Source organism: Rhinichthys klamathensis, unplaced genomic scaffold, assembly GCF_029890125.1.
Source record: "Rhinichthys klamathensis goyatoka isolate OS25496 unplaced genomic scaffold, OSU_Roscu_1.1 h1tg000230l_1, whole genome shotgun sequence".
NCBI lineage: Eukaryota > Metazoa > Chordata > Actinopteri > Cypriniformes > Leuciscidae > Rhinichthys > Rhinichthys klamathensis.
The window spans coordinates 607,482-630,130 of record NW_026606754.1 but is presented as its reverse complement, the minus strand read 5'-3'; the positions used below and the strand labels follow the sequence as shown (position 1 = coordinate 630,130).

General features: G+C 37.7%; 1 protein-coding gene across 1 annotated transcript; it reads right to left on the bottom strand.

Annotated features, from left to right (window-relative positions):
- Positions 1-879: 879 nt before the first annotated feature.
- znf185 (zinc finger protein 185 with LIM domain) lies at positions 880-22,431 on the bottom strand. Its single transcript, XM_056265221.1, has 26 exons — positions 22,328-22,431; positions 20,404-20,454; positions 19,327-19,450; positions 19,145-19,249; positions 17,444-17,476; positions 17,296-17,355; positions 16,389-16,436; positions 16,198-16,278; positions 16,035-16,115; positions 15,665-15,721; positions 15,365-15,427; positions 13,256-15,163; positions 12,729-12,822; positions 10,537-10,685; positions 9,802-9,885; positions 9,638-9,691; positions 8,384-8,434; positions 8,260-8,295; positions 8,118-8,168; positions 7,160-7,219; positions 6,900-6,926; positions 5,831-5,899; positions 5,694-5,741; positions 3,040-3,111; positions 1,167-1,269; positions 880-1,002 (listed from the first exon to the last, which is right to left on the bottom strand). Exons 2-26 carry the CDS (start codon positions 20,411-20,413, stop codon positions 904-906), a joined length of 3,567 nt encoding a protein of 1,188 aa, XP_056121196.1. The 5' UTR covers positions 20,414-20,454; positions 22,328-22,431; the 3' UTR covers positions 880-903.
- Between the last annotated feature and the right edge of the window lie 218 nt (positions 22,432-22,649).

Here is a 22,649-nt window from a genome sequence, read left to right as displayed (position 1 = left end):
TAGATATCGGTTATCGGCTTTCAAATATAAAGAATAATCGGTGTTGGACAGTGTTCATATCGGTGCATCTCTACACATTTCACTTCAAAAATCAAAAGATTGTTTTAATAACTTGCATGTGGAGTGGAGAGGGGGTCGACTTTTTCATGGGAGTTATATATTATAACTTGTCTATATATATTATAAAATGCGTCCTTTATGTATCTGGATTTTTCTCTTTTTTTTTATGGTGATGTTCGTGTTTGAAAAATGCAGATTTTTTTTTTTTCTGCATTTTTTCATATTCCAGTAATGGAAATTTGGGGTGGATGAGAGGAGGTTGTATATTGTCATTAATAGGTGTCAATAAGCAAAATGTAATATTTCTTTAGATTTCTGACCTGCAGTTGTTGAATTATTCATGCGATTTTTCCTATAAAACTCCTGAGAACTGTTCTTTATAATCTTAAGTGTTTGCGTACCTCAGTATTTTTTTTATGCAATATTTATATATTTATATTTTCTATTGCACACGACAATATCTTGTAACAAACCAATAAAATGAGAATACAACTTTTATTCATGAGAATGTTGCTTTACAGTATTTCTGATTAGCGATGCAGGAGACATATCTTCATAATGAAACAGTTCCTGAATCATTACATCAATAACATCACTTCTTCAAAACGGTTTCTGGTGATTAAATAGGACAACGACACATGCATTCTTATTGTCTTGATGGCTAAACATTTAAAGGAACAGAATAAAAAAAATATCCTACTATTCTAGCACTAGAAAAGCTTTTCATGAACATGTTCAGAAGGTTTCCAGTGTACTCTTGTGTCAGGGAGGAAGAGGAGGTTGTTTTGGGTCAGTAAACAGTCACACGAGCGCGATGTGTGTGTGTGTGTGTGTGTGGATCTCCTACAGCACATTGGAGTAGCAGCTCTCGCAGTGAACCGTCCCGCGGTGGAGGAACATGTTGTACAGCAGATCTCCCATTGGTTTACTGCAAATACCACACTGGGGTGCGGAGGGAGGGGAAGAAATTCAATACACGTTTTCATTACAGCATGTTGTCATGTATCAATAAGTACACCAGGGTAGTGTATCCCAAACAAGCATCCGGCATATTGTGCCATACAAACGAGAGGGTCGTCTGGGGGAAAGCGGATACGGGATATTACCTTGAAGCAGGACGGGTGACAGGATATGTTCAGGTGTTCGATGGTGATTTTGGCATCGCTTCCCACCAGTTCTCCACAGTATGTACATGAAGTCACATCTCTACTAAACACAAAATGAGGTCGTTAGTCCGGGCTCGTATGACTAACTAATAATAACACTTTCTATGAAGACCATGCTTATTATAAGTATACCTCCATTTATACTTATAAGTATTATTATTTTATAAAGACATATACTGCATTATAAGAACAGTTATAGTTATATTATTTTTATAATTACTTACGCATGTATGCTCATAATACACTGATTTATAAGTATTAATTAGTCAGTCGTATGGCTCCATGCATGCATTTATAAAGATGCAGCCTACATAATGTTATTATATTATAGTTACAATGACTTTTTAGTAACTCAGATTTTTTTAGGTCGAATAAGTGAATATATTGTTATTAATAGCCGTATTGTGTTCTTATAAATACGTATTGAGAGTGATAATACAGTTACTAACTCTATAAATGCATCATTGATGACTTTAAGTGAAAACATATGCAATTTTCCTAAAACAAATGTTAAGAAATCATAAAGATGTACTCATCGTACATTTTAAGTTGTTTACTTGTAAATGCAAGTAATGAACAATAATTCCTGAGATAAAAGAATGAAATGGAAAAACTAAAATAATTGACAATAAATTGATAACTAATTGGTGCAGCAAACAAGTGTCTCTAAATCTATTTATATTTGATCATTTATAAATCAGTGTATAATGGATTATGAGCATGCAAATTAAAAAAGGAAATGCATGACTTATAAGTAATTATAAAAATCATATAACTGTAATTATATCTGTTCTTATAATGCAGTATAGGTCTTAATGAGTCTCTATAAATGCATTTATAGAATAGTAATACTTAAAAGTATAAATAGGGCTATAGTTCATTATAAGCATGGGCTTCATAGAAAGTGAGATGTACTCACACACACACACACACACACACATTACGTGACGCTAGCACTGCGCTCTCCGTTTCAATCGATTCTTAAATCCCAAGAATCGTGCCGTTTTCATTTGATGAATGAACGAATCTTTGTAGCGCCTCCCATTCAACACATCACAATAAGCTTTGATATTTTTTATATGAAAAAGTCTGAGCTTTCCCATTCTGTACATTTTTGTGTCAAACAATAAACGTGTGTTTGTGTCTCTTTAATGTGTGTGCCAGATGAAGCGATCATCTCTTCCTCTACTAGTTACAGCAGCAAATAAACATCAGTGAACATCAGAAGATACAGAACAACTCACCGAATCAAGTCTCCTGTAACCCATCAGTGTTTCAGACGCAGAAAAACGCCATTCAATGACCATAAACTCAATGTTTAACGAGAAAAATAACTCTAGAGTGCATTATTTTGAGCACTATATTGCGTATTCATTGTATTTTTTCTCAACCCATTCTTCAATATTTAATATATTTTAATACATCTTTAATGTTAGCCACCATTTAAATGTTTATATTTCAAAAAACATATGTCGTTAAAAAGTTATTATTATAAAAACTTCCTTATGTGTAATTTAAGTGCCTATACAAATCAGTTAAACCTTTAATAGTGATGTACCGCAACTGTATAGTTTACAACATTAGTGAGAGATTTTTTGTACTGTACCTGATATCCCAATTAATCCATCTTGAATCTAACTACCGGTATATATATATATATATATATATATATATACGCAAGCTTGTGAATCGAAATGAAATTGAATGGTGAAATGCACCCAGCCCTAATTGTTACATACTGAGCAGTCTGTATAATCATAATACAATATTGTCCTTAGTCGTACTGTATGTTCAGTGATTATAGACGTGTTACCTGGAGTAGTGGCTGCTGGGACTGCTGTAGTTGTAGCTGGAGGATGTGGAAGACACGTAGTCGGAGGAGCTGCTGTATGAGGGAAGAAGGGTGTGTGTAGATGACATTGTATTGATCCAGCATGATGTATAACAGATAAAAACAGGTCGCAGCCCAGACAGCAACATAGGCCTCGTTCACACAGCCAGTCCCAATCCCATCATGTGTGTATGTCCACACCCAGAGTCCTAGACAGCAACACAGTGTCGGCCCACATCCGGTACACGTGGCTTCCACACGGCCCAGATGTGGGCCGGATCTGGGCCGACACTGTGTTGCTGTCTGGGAAGTGTGTATCGCAACTGCTCAGATCCGCTCTGTGTGTCCATGCCGCTCTTTCGTTTTCCATAATAACTGCATTGGTTTCTATGGCCATGACGTTGCGTTGGTAGGAATACGGCAAAAACAACAACAACCGCAACATGGAGGGGTTCGCAATAGAGATGTTGTCTTATTTTAATTTTACAGCATGAGAGTGTGTAGCCGGCGCGCTGGACTTCTGTGTTTCCTGAGGCAGAACCGTGTGAGGCTGGTATGCGCTTGTCTCCGTCGGTTTACAAATATCTCTCCGTTATATCGTCATTTTCTGCTCGTCCGGCACTTTGCAACAACACAGCGCTGTTTCGGCGGTCGAAACAATGTTTCCTATAACAACGTCTGACGTTTACGTTTTACGTGGCGTGAGAAAGTCACATAAACCACGCGAAATCCCATCAGAGCGGTCAGACTGAACGGATTTCCAGAAATGCGATTTGAATAGGATTTCAAACACCACATATGAATGTACTGGAGCTCGAAACGGGTTTGTAAAAATAGAATTTTTTGTTGTTCACATTAGCTAATTCTGATCGGATTTCAATCAGATATGCACAAAAATCAGATTTGGACTGACAGTCTGAACGTAGCCATCGTGTCGGCCCACATCTGGGCCGTGAGGAATCAATTGGCGCTTTTCCACTGCTGGTACGGCTCAGTACGGTTCGGCTCGGCTCGGCACGGTTCGGCTCGGCGCGGCACGGTTCGGCTCGCTTCGCTTTTCCACTGCGTGGTACGACTCGGCTCAGCACGGCTCGGTTCGCTTTAGCTCGGTTTGCTTTTCCACTGCAGTTAGTACCGCTTCAAAGTGGGTGGGATTATAGCAGTGCCCTAGATTTCTGATTGCTGGAAAAAAAAAACTTGTAGGCAAAATATTTTTTAGTGATTATGTGAATTACACTGCGCAAACCAAAGTAATACTACCCACCGGATGAAGAAGGGTTGGCTCTCAGTCTCCACGGTAGCCTACATAAAATATTCATTTTATTTTATTCGATTTTTCGTGTTCGCATTTACGCAATGTTACGGACGTGTTCTCCGTTACGGACGTGAGCGCTCTGAAAGCGGCACTAAGATGCTTTAAACTTCATCAAACAGAAAGCACAAAACCTTTCTTTAACCTGAATTTCGTTTTGTATTAATTGTATCTTCATTTTAATCAATGTTTCATCAACCAATTGCCTGGATTTGATAAATAAGAAGTAAATATAGCAGACGATAGATAGGAAACGGAGGCGCCGGCGCGTGAACTGGAGCTCGTCTCATTAATGAACCGAAACTCAGCATATAAGGTAGCCTACTTGCCTCACATGTCTACTTTTAAACAGAACAATTCAAAACCAAAGAAAACAGACTACAGACTGCTCTCTGCTTATGTCATCCTTATGAAATGTGCATTTCTCTCTGGCACGTTCACTACTGAAGATCGCGAGTCAGCATTGTCAACTTTATCTTAGCCGACAAAGAAAACACTTGTTTATTAATAAACAATTAAAATATCTCCTTGCAATATTTTACATATTCATAATCATTACTTTTGCCGGTTCTTTGTGAAGAACAGCGGTGGCTGTTACTGGCTATTTAAATCTAGCGGGTTTGATGTCTCGCAAATACAATGACGCTGGTAGTGACGATTGTGTCTGACCAATCAATGATCTGCAGTGTGTTCACGTCACATTTTAGTATCGGTACGGTACGCTTGGAACCTCGACAGAGGTGGTGCCATTTAAAGCGAGCCGAAGCGAGCCGTACTGTGCAGTGGAAAAGCGCCACAAGTGAGCCATGCCGAGCCGAGCCGTACCGTACCATGCAGTGGAAAAGCGCCAAATGTGTACCGGATGTGAGCCGGATCTGGGCCGACACTATGGCTATGTGTTTACACTTGGCATTAACATGCGACCTGTATCCGGATTTGTCCACATACACATTGAAAAGACAAGTGTAAACGCACTTCTGATGGGAATGTTATCCGATCAGTGTGTCCAGGTTCGGAGGGAGTCAAGGACGCATTGTGATTGGATCTCAGTGTAATGTAAACGCAATCCAGCCGTCGTGTCTGACGTCACAGAAAACATCATCATGATGTATTGTGTGCATGACTGTACAGAAGTATACGCCGCTTGACCTCCGCCTCACCCATGCATTTCATGGTCATTTTGATTCAGATTTTTTTTATATTTCTGTTACTTTTGTATCATACGCAAGGCATTTTGGTACTGTGTTGAGTCTTAAATCTGGATCCTGAAGCAAAACAATTGAGAAAAGCAAACTCATTTAAGATAATAATGCCTTCAGCTTACCTGAAATCAGGTTCATTATTCACATATTCCTTCACAAAGACAAACCCCCTAGAAAACAGAGAACAAAGGAGATCAGGCATTCAACAGGACAATCGTGATCCGGTTCAACGATCGGCTTTCATTGGAAGAACACTTACTTCCTGGACTCGGGTTCGGGTAACTTCTCCGGGACCGAGCTCTCCACTGTTTTGGAGCTGGTTTTGTTACTACAAGACAGAACAGTCAGTGTGTGAGTAATGTGGTCTCAGACAGCATGACACATGCACACTATCACACGCCTGGCAGTGAAGCTTCTCCTCTGCGCTTATGTAAATCACGTGTAATCACGTATGACTGTTTAGTTTGACTGCAAACATGCGATCTATGGTGAAGATAGGAGAGAAAGGCGGCCCTTTTAAAGTGTCTGTGACGGCGCTATTTCAGTGAGATCCTTGAAGAAACAATGAGTAACCCAAGAGCTAAAGCTGGACTTATGAGCTGTTATCCTAGTTAACCTGGCCTATATTTCTTAAACAGGAAAAGCTAGTTTTGACCAATATATGAGTATTACATGATGGTTTGACTGTAAATACTTGTTAACCCTAATTTTAAAAATGCTTGACATTGTAATTCAAAAATTATTAAAAATGAATAGACTTCAAAGAGCCCCCATAAGTGTGTTAATGCAAAGATTAGACATTATAAATGAGGTTGGAAACTTTCTTGCAGAAAATGTGTAATAAATCTGAAAGTTAATATTATACAAGTAGGCTAAATCATTGTGTAATATTACTAAGAACATGTGCTCTTATGTGTGCAAACATATACTGTATATATATATATAAACTTCTTTTTTAAATATGTTTTTGTCAGGGGGGAACTTATAAGGAGGACATAAACAAATATTAAAACTTTCCCCCTCAATAATTATTATTTTTATAAAAAAACGTACAAATCCGAATCTTGAATCTTAAAGAATCTCGAAATGAATCATGTTTAATTAATTTATTATATCAACACACCCAGTTTATGCTGATAAGAAAGTTTGACGATGAAAAGCAATGATATAATAACGTCAAAAGTATCAAAGAACGATGTGACAGCATTTTTAGTTTTCTTCAATCACCCGTATGATTATTGGGATTTGCTTGTATTATTGTTTTGGGAAGTTAAATAGTAAGCGATGTTTATCAAAGACTTTATATCATAAGAAGAGCATCTCTTTACCTGTCCATGTCCGTCCTCCAGTCGCTCCTGTGAAGAAAGCAGAGCAAGTGTTATTCCCGAGAGCGCGAGCACATGTGAACGAGCGCTCGATAGTGTGTGAGAGTTCAGGGCTGGGTTTGCCACTTACACCTCCGGGACTTTAACCCATTATGTTATTGACTTGTCATAGCAAAGATCTCTATGCAAACAATATGAATCAACACAGACATGATTCTCAAGTTGCGCTCATAAAGATGACGAAACCGATCTTTTCTAATTACCTTTTAGTGTCAAATGGAATGACATCTTCAGCCAAGGAAACCAAAACATCGTTTCGCATACTATTCATAAAATACAAAACATCTAGATTAATATTTCTGGTTAATCAAATGCATAGTGTATAATGACATTCTGAACATTTTGCAAATATTTTTTATATTATAAATAGGGCTTGATATGAACTTGTTTGCTCATCAGTCGCTGTGGCCAGTGGTTTTCGAAAGTTACGAGCCACTCAGCATTTACACTGGCCACAATTTTGACATCGATATAATGGGGGGACACTGCCATATAGATATTTTTAATATTATCTCATAATTTGGCATCAGGAATATTAGGCTTCTGTCACTTTAAGAGCTGACGCACGGACCCGTTATACTGTTACACATGCGTTTTCTTTCTCAACTGTTTACAATCACTTTAAACAGAACTGACTGTGTTTACGTGAATACTCGTCAAGACCGGCATTTTGACATTATTTTGTGTGTTTGTGACCGTTTAAGGGCAATAAGCAGCGAAGAAGAGCTCAGTTTATTACTGAGAGGCGGCTTTATGTGTGTGAACTTTGTGTTTGAGCACAAAATCTGCAGGAATGAGTAAAATTATGTGCAATACACACAATCCCACGGTGAAATTCAAGCCCAGTAACAGCAACAATATTCATCCGGAGCAAATGAATGGAGTGAGTGAAGAGAGGCGGGTTTGAGTGTCACTCGCTGTCGGAGAGAGAGAGAGAGAGAGAGAGAGAGAGAGAGAGAGAGAGAGAGAGAGAGAGAGAGAGAGAGAGAGAGAGAGAGAGAGAGAGAGAGAGAGAGAGAGAGAGAGAGAGAGAGAGAGAGAGAGAGAGAGAGAGACGCTGGTATCCTGTATCTATTCTGCGGGTGTTAATGTCAAGCCCTGATTATAAATTAAATGAAATTAAATAAAATATAATCCATGTGAATTGATTTAAACACTCACTTAGCAACCAAGTCTACAGGTTTCTGAACATCATTGCCTGTATCTGTGGAACTGAACATTAAAATATACACTATTATTATGACAAACTATATCATGGCACACACAATGATCATGAAGTTATCAAGCGGATCTGCAGAATCACCTCGGGTCCAGTACAGGAGAACGGTACCATTGAGGACTGTGAGACACAAGCACACAGAGACAGAGACATGAACACACACTGTTACACACTGGGAATACACACACACTCACGTCACATTCATTACCTCTTTGTGGGCTCACCCTCCGCCGGTAATGGGTCAAACTCATCGGCTGAGCTGAAAGATAAACCATTTCACACAGATTTAATGCTGAGCTCAGAAACATGTGCAAAGTGGATGTGTGATGTGGCTGAGGCTGTAGTGTGTACTATGATCAACACATGTGCCATCTCTATAATAAAGCAAATCATCATGAGAATTTGTGTATATTTGGGTGGTTTTCATGACATCTCAAACTTTTCCTCGTGTATTACTAATGCAGCACATTTAAAAGATGTTCATTAAATAACCACATGTATGTTGGTCACACAAATCTGTGCCTTATGGAATATCATGGTTTGTTTTCATTATTTAACAGAGGCGATTACACTAAGAACCACTGCTTATTATACATGCAGATTTATGCCCTTGTTTTATTTGAATTAAAGGTACAGCATGTAACTTTTGTTTGTTCAAAAGTTTAAATGAGTCGATACATCATCAATCCTTCCTCTAAAACGTGTTTTTGTTTTACCCAGATTCACTATGGTAAGTCTATTATAAGTGTATATATTTTAGATCTGACTGGATGGTTTTCCCGGGTAAATTGAGTGTGTGTGTGTGTGTGTGTGTGTACTGTCATATGTGTCTCTCACAGAGTTCACTGTAAAGCGTTCTCTATTGTGAAGATCAGTTCATTATAGTTGTTGTGCTGGAGTTTATTCTCCAGGAAGTGTCGTGTTTATTAATGTGTAAAACTACAGTAACGTCTTCAGCTAGTCAGCTTGAGATCTTTCCATCTAAACTGGTTATATCTCTTAAGCCTAGTAGTGAATGTTTTATGAGCAGGAGGATAATCTCTCTCTCTTTAGTTATGATAAAGAATCATATTCATCCGCATAGTCACACAGAGCCGAAGCACAACCAAAACAATGTTCTTCCGCAGAATGAATGCAGTTTAGATGCACTCAAGAGGACCAAAAGTTAAATACTGTACCTAAAGAGATTACATGGAATATTTGTACTTGAAAAAATACTAGTTAAAGGGATTGAGCACATCAAAAAATTGAAACAGAAGCTAAAGTCTGCTTTCTTGACGCACAAGAACCAATCAGAAGTGAAAAAAGTAGATTCAGATTTTACTGCACGTGAAGGATATTATACTTTTGAATGTACTTGAAAATTTTAGCTAAGATCTTGATATTTAAAAAAAAAAAAAAACACAAAAAAAAAACAATGATATCCATGTAAATTGCCAACTAGAAAGAAAGAAAGTTGTACCTCATGAAATCCGCGATCTGAGTTTTCCGGTTATAACTGTAGTCAGCGCTGCTTCTGAGAGAGGTAATATGACACCAGTGGTTTGGTGAGCGTCTTTTATATATTGTTTATGCACTATTCTTCAAAACTAATTAAGAAAAGGTTGAGATGAGCAGAAGAAGCACCTGGTGGTATTAGTGCTGAAGGGAATAAGATCGTCCGCCAGCAGATCCAGACTGTGCTGTGTCTTCTTCGTCTGAGGAAGAGGACTAGAGGAGAAACATCCACGTGTAAATAATGTGTTGGTGTTAATAAACTGCATTATGCCATCTCAAGCAATATGAATACATTTCAATAAACGGTAAGAGATTTAGTAAGGGGACCGGGTTGACAGTTTTAGTTTCATTTGACATAACAAAACTTGTGAACTGAAATGCGTATATTAAAATTAAAAAAGGTGGTATTCCGACAAATATTTATTAAATTATCTTTTTTTTTTTTACTAAATCATTGTCTCCTACTAAAAATCATAAGAGTGAGTGATAAAAAGTGGTTTTTTGTTTGTTTTTTATTTTTAAAAAAAATTATAGTTGACTTGGGGACACAACTTAAGTTCATTTATAATATATAATATAATAATCTAAAAATTTTAAATAAATATACATATATAGAGAGAGACAAAATGTTATCTTACTTTCCTTCAAAATATCCACGTGTTTATAATGTTTATATTAGCACATTAGACAAAGTCTATAGTCAAATTTAGCCTCTGCATTCATAGTTAAATTCATTTTGTACACATATTTCTATGCTTCCGTTTGCAGAATGACCATAACTTCTGTTTTGCATATTACACTCCTCACGGGATCATGTAAAATATAATGATAATAATGATCATGAATGCACACAGCCCCTCTCACCTGTTGTCCATGAGCAGATCCTGACTGAGCAGATCTACTCCTGGATCTGCTTGGCCAGAACTGAAGAACAAGAAATACAGTAAAGATCTCGTAATTACAGTCAGATTCACAATAAAGTCTTTGATAGAGCTCTTGTGTCCTCTTGTGGTCTATTACAGAACAGCGCGGTTTAAATACTCTTTAAAATCAGGCAGAAGACGTATTACTACATAATTATAACATGTCTGGAAAATATTAGTAGTGAGTTACAAGTTCAACCCTGTTACAGTAAATCTGCTGTTCTGTTTATGTATTTATGATTTAAATAAGTGACACTAAAATTCTGTTAGTATCACAAAACAAAATGACAATTCTCTTTGTGATTTATCATATAACAGTTGAAATGGTGACACTTTATTTTCATGGTTGCACCTAAGTGCCAACTAACTGTCATTAGAGTATTAGTAGACTGTCTGTTGTGTTTAATATCTGATAACTCTTTGTTGTGTTGATCCCCTAACAGACATTATACTGACTATAAGTGACTTTGCATGTACATGTTAACTTGTTCTAACCCTAACAGAGTCTTCTAATTCCCTACTAACACCGAGGGTTAGTAGACTTATAGTCAACACAATGTGTTAAAGGGACCCCGATTGGCCCATAGGTGGCGCTACAGCAACCAAAAGTACTACATTGCTCATAACTCCTAGACCGTTTGACTTAGAATCAAGCTTTTTACACCACTGTGATCCTTGGCTCAAGGCGGTCAAAATGTATATCTCCAAAATTGATTTAGGCCCGAAAAATTTTCCGCTATGTCCAATTTTGTCCAAAACCTACTTTGGCGAACTAGTCCCTGTTTTTTTCGCTCGATCGGAACCAGACCAGTCTAGGACAATTCTCTGGACTCTCTAGATCAATAATTATCGAAAAAAAGTTTAACTTTGCCCTTTGGTTTGCTATAACAGCATAATTTATGAAAAGGGGCATGTCAAAACACACTCAAAAGCCTATAAATCATAAATAAAAACTCAGAACTTCACAAAAATTGGTAACCATATGTGACATAATATCATGAACAAGCATGCAAAGTTTTATGGAGATCGGACCATAGGTGGCGCTATAACTGTTGAAAAGCTTTAAAACCATGTATTTCCTATGGTAAATTGCCTGTATTGGCTGTAAATGGTCTTTTCCATCTATTATGTCAGTGTTTAAATGTATGCTAAATAAAACTTAATGTCTTTTGATGCTTATGTGCTTAACGGCCTTAAAGGCCTTAATGCTTGAACACCGCTAAATGCTGCTTGCAGCTTTAATTTAAATTATGTTTTCAATTTAATTTAAATTATGCATGGCTCTACTTTCCCACGGCTACTTTTAAACTGTTGCTGTGGGTTGATTAAGACTATAAGAACTATAATAAATGGCCATTAGTTTTTTCTACGTCTTAGTAATGAGGTTTTTATTTCCAAACTGCTGCAGTAAAATGGTTTCATATGAGGTATAGTATGGGACGACCCCTATAAGAACAGGCCATTCATTTTTTCTACTTATTATAATGACATTCTGTCATATTATTTAGTATTTTCAATAAATAATACATAATATTTCTGATTGTTTTTTGTCTGACCCTATTGCGCATCTTCGGGACACTTAAGCATGAGTTGCATGGGATTGTTTTATGATACCTTTACACTCTTTATTAAAGCTTGGAAAGAGAGTCACCGTATATGAACCCGCACACGCAGAGCATTTTATAAATACATAAACTCTCCTTTTGTGTTTGAAAAAAGAAAGAAGGTCATATGGCTTTAGAACAACACCAGGGTGAGTAAACAATGACTGAACTTTAGGCCTTTCCTTAACAACAGAAATGGAAAACCATATAAAGCATAACAACGAACCTATTGTTTGTAGTATAGCTGTACAAACTTTTCTTTGAATATGTTCATTCATTTGAGCATGAATAGAACTCGACTAAATGCATATTTCCACAATTATGGAAATGTTGCTTATGGACAGTGTTCATATTCATATCTCTGAGTGAGTTTGTGTCCGTGTGAATCACACTGCAATAAATCGACATGACAGTGAGGTCAGATAAACAGCCACAATATCAGCGCACTCACGCAGTAATACCGTACGGTGTATGAAAGCCCTTTACACATGAGCGACACTGAGATTAATGAGTGTAATGTTTATATGACGGGGCTATTATGTATTAATGGGATCATCTTGTACCTGGCAGGCTTTGTGTTGAAGGACACCAGGGTGTCGGACAGCTCAATCAGGCTCTTAGCACTGCAGAGGGATTCAAGAAAAATCAAGAAACTGCAGAATGTAGTGCTGGATGCTTGTATCTATAGACACACATAGGCTATATACACTGAACAAAATTATAAACGCAACACTTTTGTTTTTGCCCCCATTTTTCATGAGCTGAACTCAAAGATCTAAGACTTATTCTATGTACACAAAAGGCCTATTTCTCTCAAATACTGTTCACAAATGTGTCTAAATCTGGTTAGTGAGCACTTCTCCTTTGCCGAGATAATCCATCCCCCTCACAGGTGTGGCACATCAAGATTAGACAGCATGATTATTGCACAGGTGTGCCTTAGGGCTGGCCACAATAAAAGGCTACTCTAAAATGATTTATAAATTTGTTCAGTGTATTTACATTAGATATCCAATTATTTAAATTCAGTTAAATTGAAATATTTATAGAGCAAACCTTTTCTCTGGAACCGGCTCCGGCTTGGATTCAGCTGCTGGTTTTGTTTTCGTCACTGGTTTAGGTTCTGATGTGGGTTTAGGATCAGTTGCTGTCTTAGTTTGTGCTGTTGGTTTAGTTTCAGCTGCTGGTTTAGTTTCGGCTGCTGGTTTAGTTTCAGCTGCTGTAGATTTAGTTTCGGCTGCTGGTTTAGTTTCAGCTACTGGTTTAGTTTCGGCTGCTGGTTTAGTTTCAGCTACTGGTTTAGTTTCGGCTGCTGGTTTAGTTTCGGCTGCTGGTTTAGTTTCGGCTGCTGGTTTAGTTTCGGCTGCTGGTTTAGTCTCAGTTACTGTCTTAGTTTGTGCTGTAGGTTTAGTTTCAGCTGCTGGTTTAGTTTCAGCTGCTGGTTTAGTTTCAGCTGCTGGTTTAGTTTCAGCTGCTGGTTTAGTTTCGGCTGCTGGTTTAGTTTCAGCTGCTGGTTTAGTTTCAGCTGCTGGTTTTGGTTCAGCTACTGGTTCAGGTTCTGTTATAGTTATAGTTGGAGGTTTAGGTACGGTTGTTGTTGTAGGTTTAGTTTGAACTGGTTTAGGATCAGTTGCTGTTTTAGTTTGTGTCGTAGGTTTAGTTTCAGCCACTGGTTTGGGTTCAGTTGCTGTTGTAACCTGAGTTGTTGGTTTAGTTTCAAGTGCTGGTTTAGATTCAGTTGCTGTCATAATTTTTGTGGTCGGTTTTGATTCAACTGCTTTAGGATCTGATGTGGGTTTAGGATCAGTTGATGTAGAAGTTTGTGTTGTAGGTTTCATTGCAGCCACTAGTTTAGCCTCAGTTGTTGTTGTAGGTTTAATTTCAACTGGTTTAGTTTCAGCAACTGGTTTAGGTTCAGTTGTGGGTTTAGTTTCAGTTACTTTTGTAGTTTGTGCTGTAGGTTTAGTTTCAGCAACTGTTTTAGTTTCAGCCACTAGTTTAGGTTCAGTTGTAGGTTTAGTCTCAGTTACTGTCTTAGTTTGTGTTGTAGGTTTAGTTTCAGCAACTGGTTTAGTTTCAGCTGCTGGTTTAGGTTCAGCAACTGTCTTAGTTTGTGTTGTAGGTTTAGTTTCAGCAACTGTTTTAGTTTCAGCCACTAGTTTAGGTTCAGTTGTGGGTTTAGTCTCAGTTACTGTCTTAGTTTGTGTTGTAGGTTTAGTTTCAGCAACTGGTTTAGTTTCAGCTGCTGGTTTAGGTTCAGCAACTGTCTTAGTTTGTGTTGTAGGTTTAGTTTCAGCAACTGTTTTAGTTTCAGCCACTAGTTTAGGTTCAGTTGTGGGTTTAGTCTCAGTTACTGTCTTAGTTTGTGTTGTAGGTTTAGTTTCAGCAACTGGTTTAGTTTCAGCTGCTGGTTTAGGTTCAGCAACTGTCTTAGTTTGTGTTGTAGGTTTAGTTTCAGCAACTGTTTTAGTTTCAGCCACTAGTTTAGGTTCAGTTGTGGGTTTAGTCTCAGTTACTGTCTTAGTTTGTGTTGTAGGTTTAGTTTCAGCAACTGGTTTAGTTTCAGCTGCTGGTTTAGGTTCAGCAACTGTCTTAGTTTGTGTTGTAGGTTTAGTTTCAGCAACTGTTTTAGTTTCAGCCACTAGTTTAGGTTCAGTTGTGGGTTTAGTCTCAGTTACTGTCTTAGTTTGTGTTGTAGGTTTAGTTTCAGCAACTGGTTTAGTTTCAGCTGCTGGTTTAGTTTCAGCAACTGGTTTAGTTTCAGCTGCTGGTTTAGTTTCAGCAACTGGTTTCGGTTCAGTTACTGTTGTAGCTTGTGGTGTAGGTTTAGTTTCAGTCACTGTTTTTGTTTCAAGCGCTGGTTTAGGGGCAGGTGTAGTTTTAGGTTCAGATTTAGTTTCAGGTGCTGCTGGCTTGACCTCCTTCACCACTGGTGCAGTGAGTTGTTCAATACTCGATTTAACACTGTAAATGCAGTAAAATTGCAATTGAGACCGTGTAAAACAAGAAATAAGAGCATGAAGTTGTATAACTGACAGCCTAGAAACCAATAGTGTCGGCCCATATCCGGCCCACATCTGGGCCGTGTGGAATCCACTTGCACCAGATGTGGGCCGGATCTGGGCCGGCACTATGTTGGTGTCTGGGAAATGTTGTGTAGTTTACCTTTGCTTAGACACAGACTGAACAGATGCTGTAGTGTCATCATCATCGCCACCGATAACTACCCTAAAACCACACACATTTGCACAAGGAATGAGGATGAGGCAATAGTAATAAAACATAGGGGTTATACAGAGGGACACTTGAACTTATTGCTGATTTTTATCAATGGAAACATATACACATAATGATAGATGATTAAGCGTAATTTCTGCCATATCATTAGCTGTGCCATTTCACCTCTTTCAACCCTATTTATATTTAGTCAGTTTGTCCTGTTTAACCCAGAAATTTCCCAAGTACCTTTTGGCAACAAAGGATGTGCTCGTCTCATCAGAGTTGTCTGGGTTGTCTGAAGATCTGGAAATATTAGATGTGAACATTATGCAGTGAGGGATGGTATATGCATTCATCCTAATATTTTCATCAAATACTAGTGGTATCTACTTATCCAGACCAACACTAAAAAAAAAAAATAGTGGCGATACACTCTCAAGATACAACAGCTGTTATTGGAGAGATACACATATTTACTTTATTTAGCCCTAAAGGGAACATACAATTGCCGAGAGTGCAGGACACTACCCAAAATCATGGGATTACGTTGGTACATTTCCCAAAAAAACATTTCATCTCTGTATTTCAGAAGAGATATTTTTAACAAGGCACGTACCCATATTTCTTTGCAGCAGACATTACGTACGAACGGCGATTTGTTGCCGAACTTTTCAGCACACCGATGGCGGCCTCTGTCCTACACACACACATACAACAGAAAGGTTATTTTATGAAGAAGTCATCTTGGATTAATCAGCTTGTAGTGTGTGGACTCGCACCTCTTCTCCATTTCTTCTGGATCCAGAGCTGGTTCAGAGAGCACTGTCTTTTCATTGCTGGGCCGGATCGTGTGAGGGGCTCTGGCAAATTAATATTTATGGAAATAAATCTTATTAAGATGTTCTAAAAATGAGCTCAAATGGTTTATGTGCGTGACCCACACACGCTTGAGTGTTTTCGGCTCACTTACATTTTCTTGTAAGTATCAGATGGCTTTTTGGTGAAGCTATTTACTCCGCTAAGGGAGGAGACACAAACAGCATACTATTAAAAATGATCTTGACCACATCTTATATTAGCAATAGTTGATTTGCAAATAAACTACATCTATATTAAAGGATTAGTTCACTTTTAAAAAGACTTGCTGATAATTTACTCACCCCCATGTCATCCAAGATGTCCATGTCTTTCTTTCTTCAGTCGAAAAGAAATTAAGGTTTTTGATAAAACATTCCCGGATTTTTCTCCATATAATGGACTTCCATGGGAACCAGACGGTTCAAGGTCCAAAAGACAGTTTCAGTGCAGCTTCAAAGGGCTTTAAACGATACCAGACGATGAATAAGGGTCTTATCTAGCGAAACGATCGGCCATTTCAAAAATAAATAGAAAAGTTGAAGTTTAAAAAGCACAAATGATACACGTTCGTGACTCTCCTGCTCAAACTCGTTCATCAAAATGAACGAATCTTTTTTCGAGTCATTTCGTTCATTGCTTTTTAAACTTCAACTTTTCTATTTATTTTTGAAATGGCCGATCGTTTCGCTAGATAAGACCCTTATTCATCGTCTGGTATCGTTTAAAGCCCTTTGAAGCTGAACTGAAACGGTCTTTTGGACCTTGAACCGTCTGGTTCCCATGGAAGTCCATTATATGGAGAAAAATCCGGGAATGTTTTCATCAAAAACCTTAATTTCTTTTCGACTGAAGAAAGAAAGACATGGACATCTTGGATGACATGGGGGTGAGTAAATTATCAGCAAAAGTTTTTTTAAAAGTGAACTACTCCTTTAATGTGATGGGATTTATTTAATGATGTTATAAAGTCAACAGAAACTATGGTTTCAGACACTAAATGAAAAGTGTTCTTTGCTTACGCAGATCCATTGGTGGATGGAGTTGATGTTGGCTTGGAATCGGTTTTTATGAAAACGCCTCTGCAAAAGTAAATTATCACACATGAGGGAAAGCGATACACAAGCAGTGTTAACAAAAATCACCCGATTGACTGAATATTCGCATTACCTGATCATGTATCCAGATGTAGGTGGTTTTGGTCTGTGAAATTGAAATTAAATATTGACATTTTTAACATGTAAACAGACAAATTTGGGGGTTTACAGAACATCTATACATCACAGATTTATTGACCCTATCCTCAAAATGTTCTACAAGCCATATCTCCTAGTATCAGGTATCCTCACTACTTAAAAAGTACATAACCTTACTAATATAGGGCATTTCAGACACTTTTTTCACTTTCTGTCTTCTTTCTTCTCATAGAACAATCAGCTAGACAATTATCAGCCCGGCTTCAAAAGCAGATATTCAATAGAAACCTCGCTATCAGTCAACAAAGCCCTGCGGTGGGCGAAAGCTTCCTCTCAATCATTCATCCTCATTCTGCTGTGGCAATCTCTAGCCTTCGACACAGTAATTCACCAGCGGCCTCATTTATAACCGCTGCGTCGCACAAAATAGGCCCTGAGAGGCGTACGCACTTCCCACGCAAAAGTTGTGATTTATAAAAACAAACTTGACGCGAAAATGTTCGCATCTGCACGCAAACTCTGATCATGCGTACGAACGTTTGAGACGGAGCAGTTTGATGGTGAGCTGAGGGACTGATGAAGGAAAACACTTTACATCTTCATTATGAGTCCTAATCATAAACTCAGTGCATGCTCACAATAACAGTTTATATAAATAAAAGATTGATTTAAACTCTGCTTTACATCTGATATACACATTTAGATTAAATATGCCATTCTCATTAATGGAGTTAAACACTTGAAATCATTACCGAGAAATTACAACATTTTTATATTCTAATAAACAGAAATATTTGTTAGTGGATGCGATGCTTTTGAACACTTTTCCTGTGGCATGCTGTGTTTGCTGAGCGCATGATAACAGCAGAACTCATGGTCTGAGAAAATAGTTTTGCGCAAATAGTGATCAATCATGCACAATAAGGCCTATCTGTTTCCATTAAGAATATAAAGCAATTAAAAACACTATTTGGCCAGTGGAAAAGATTGAGAAAAACTTTCTTTGAAATGTATTTTATATACTATTTGATTTATTTATTCAAAAGCAAGGCTAGGATAGGCTACTAAATTATTTTTAGCAATGCAATGTGACGCATATTCGTATCTCATATTTTCCTAATGTCTTGTACCGGTAAACGTGGCGTCACGTGGATGAATATGCATATGCAAATAATATGCAGATGAGGATATGCACAGTAAAACGATGCGTTGTAAGCTTCATATATGGTTATTTCGGGGTGGAGACACATGTGCGCACAATCTTCTGCTGACTGGGATTTATAAAGGGAATTTTACACAAGTTCTGCCATTTTTTGACGTACGCCATTTTTGTCTTTCGGGCGCACATACACTTTTAGTAAGTGTTTCCTACGCACAGTTTATAAACGAGACCCCAGATCCTTCTGTCCACCTTATTGTTCAGAGAACTGCACTCTGCTGGTTTGAGTTTTACTTCACGGATCGATTCTTCATGGTATCTTGGTGTCAACTAACTGCTGGCGTACCTCAGGGTTCGGTTATCGGCCCCTTCCACTTCTTGAAATACACAACATCGATGTGACCTATCATCTAAACACATCGATTTTCATACTCATTCTGGCATTTTCCACATTGGCTCTGGCCTGCTAATCGAATACATGTAAGTGTCGAGCTCATGGAGAGTAACAGTACATACTTCTCTGTGTCGGATCTGGGCTGGGGCGCATTAACCGTGGGGGAAGAATCAGCACTTGTGTCTTCAAACACACCATTTGAGCGGGTTGCTCGCACCTCAGCGACCCTAAAAGAGAGAACGTTTTAGAAATATTGCACTGTGAACTTTTAACGTAGTTTTTCAAGCTTTATTAGTTTGTTCACCATGGTTTCTCCTCCTCCTGCTCTCTCTCAAGTTTAGCTTGCTGTTGTCTCTGAATCCAGCTGGCGTCTCCTTTCAGAGCGGTGCGGACCTTGGTGGTCCGTAAAACTGACTGTCTGTCCCCCTCTGAAATCAACAGAAACATATAAGACATCTTTTGAGATCTTATTCGTTTTTTCAGGGGCCATTGCTTCAAGGGTAATACACGCGCAGTTGTTTGAGTATAAAAAAAAAAAAAAAAAGAAGTATGTCTGAAAGTAATGCTTTTCTTACTTAGTATTTTTGTCTTCTTAAACACTCTTAAATCAAGAGCCATTTGCTAAAGTTGTAAAATACCATATGATATTATGTCTTGTTTTCTGGGGAAATAAATCAAAATTAAGGGAGTTTTTGCTTAAAATAAGCACAATTATCTGCCAATGGGGTAAGAAAAATAATCAACAACTCACTTAATTGGTAACGCTTCATTTTACAGTACAGTACTTACGTGTACTTACCTAGAAAGTACTGGCTAATATAAGGTAAGTACATGGGTTAGGGGTAGGTTCAGGGTTAGTACCTAGTTATTACCCATAATTATAATTACTATAATAAGTACATAGTAAGTACATGGGTAACAGGACTGTAAAAGGAAGCGTTACCACTTAATTTTTATTTATTTCCCCAGAAAACAAGACATAATAACTTATGTCATTTTACTCATCTAGTAAATGCATCTTGATTTAAGAATTTTTTCATATTTGGACTGGAAACAAGACTAATGCTAAGTTAGAAAAGCATTTTTTGCAGTGAAAAGACTTATTTATTTTTCAGGGGTCATTGCTTCAGGGGTAATACATGCGCCGTTGTTTGAGTATTTAAAAAAAAAAGAAAAAATAAGAAGTATGGCTGAACGTTGAGTGTGTTAAGCAATGTGTGACATGTGGCACGACAGGATTTGACGCTGTGACTCAGGACATAATTGTTTTGGTTGTAAGAGTGGAATGCCATAAATTAATATAAACAAACGCTGACAGTTTGACCCGTGTGAGATTCAATAAGATAAGACGTGAATCGAAAAACTGGACACTGTAACGTACCTTTAGACATTGTTAGTGGCAATCAAGTGAAAAACCTTCCTGAGAAGACACCTGGACATTATGAAGACAGAAAAAAATATTATTTTTATATACATCATAAAATAAATACATTTTTCATTTTCATGTGGTAAAACTTGCTTTGTCAAAATGGATTGCATTGACAATACGACATGCATTGACATTGATATATGTATAAAGATGTAAGAATTTTAACGTGACACTGAAGATGTTGAAAATTCAATGACATCATAGGAATAAATTCCAATATAAAAGATTTAAAATTGTCATAACTGACCCCAGACTTTTGAATGGTGCACTCTAAAAAATGCTGGGCTGTTTCAACCCAAATTTGGGTCAAATATGGACAAACCCAAATGTTGGGTTAAAAATGTATTTAAAAAATTTACAGTTGAAAGTGAAAGTTGAAGTTGGGTTAAAATTTTAAATTACATTTTTAACCCAACATTTGGGTTTGTCCATATTTGACCCAAATTTGGGTTAAAACAACCCAGCATCGTTTAGAGTGTAGTCTATGTATATTAACCCATTTAATCCCACTGGTAACTTCCATTTTCCTATAATTTGTCATTTTGTCATCATTTTATTTGATTATTTGTGCCGTACTGCTGCATAGAAATGCTATTTTGTCCTTTTTGAAAGTGAGCCTTCTTTGTTAATGGAATAAAACACTCATTTCAACAATTTAACCCAGACTTTGAAGTCATTGCTGGAGGTTTGTGAGTTTGTAAATGCATTAACACCAGTAGGTCTACTACCAGTCACATTATTAGTGAGTGTTAGACATTAAAAAATTAGTTAGGCATAAAAACCATTTTTCATGGAATTTTCAATTATTATTTTTTTTAAATCCTTACAAATACCATACAAATTCATATATGTCAACATTTGGAATTAAATGGGTTAATATGAATTATTATTATCGAATTGGTCTTATTTCTGGAAGCACTGCATATTTTCTAAATAATGTAGGCACACTATTTATTAAATAAAGGCGGATTGTTGGCAAGTTAAACAACCACCAACACAAAGAGAAATTGCCATTCTGGGAGTGTCTCACAACTTCAAGAAATTCCCACGAACTGAAAACTTCATTCAGCAAATTCTCCAAGAAACTGACAGATTCACCGAAAACAGGGAAGCCGAGGAGCCGTGCTAATGGCGTTCTCGAAGAGTTTCAGTTACATAATCCAGATTACTGAAATTATTCATTCCTCACTACAACATGCATATCTCTGTTTATTTAACAGGGTTATTTTCAACCTAGGATATACATCTGTAGGGAACCGTAACACTGAAGCATAATGCAAAATTCCTGAGTTTCTTTTCTAAACCATGTGGAAGAGCCTGTCCATCCAGGCACACACACACACACACACACCTCTCTCTGAAAACCACCACCTCCTGATCATGAACATCTGATCATATTTACATAAAACTTCACTTACGTTATATCCTGAACATTAGTTCATTAATAATAGTATTATTAGCAGATTTTTTTGTAAAACTGACTTCAAAAATCAACCACCCTAGTGTCCATAATTGTTTGTTTGGTTTCCAAATGAACTTCCCAGTGTGTGTGTATAAAGCCCAACACTCCTCACGCACCGCAGTGACACCGCATGACCTTCATGAGTCAACAGAGCTCGAGCAAGAGGAAACATGTTTGAGTGGAGATCGTGACAGCGTGAAAGACAAATCATTGATATATGACGGCAAAAACACTTTCACTGCGCCGCACACCACAGTACAGATGACACCAGCTGATATATATATAAGAAAGTGAAATAAATATGTCATATCAAGCTTGCAATACTTCAGATCAGTCCAACATTTGCCAACACCAAATAGCCACATTAGAAAGAGTCAGTTTGTGGATGTTAATGGCCATGAAGAGAGGACTTACCTGATGAATATGAGTTAAGCTGCAGTCGAAGGCAGATGCACTGGTGATTTCAGCTGACTGATTGAGAGTTTACACACACACACACACACTGAGGGAGGCGTTGCAGGTATGGGCGTATAGGGACAGACCTGCCCAGCCAGTCGGGTAGGCCAACCAAACCTATAGGTGTGTACCTGCATGTGTGTGTGTGTGTTTCTATGTACTTCTTGCTTTGGTGTGATACTCTCCCACCTTTATTTGTTGAATTCTGTTTTATCCGCATTTCAATAACCTGAGAGCAATTACTGTGAGTGATGTCACATCATGACACTGGTGTCCAGAG

What these genes read in the sequence shown, in the direction of transcription:
- znf185 (XM_056265221.1), bottom strand. An exon ending in CAGGAGGAGGAGAAACCATG is followed by an intron (nt 19,250 to 19,326) that starts GTGAACAAACTA and finishes TCTCTCTTTTAG; the next exon opens with GGTCGCTGAGGTGCGAGCAA. An exon ending in CCCAGCAGCCACTACTCCAG is followed by an intron (nt 1,270 to 3,039) that starts GTAACACGTCTA and finishes TTTTGTGTTTAG; the next exon opens with TAGAGATGTGACTTCATGTA.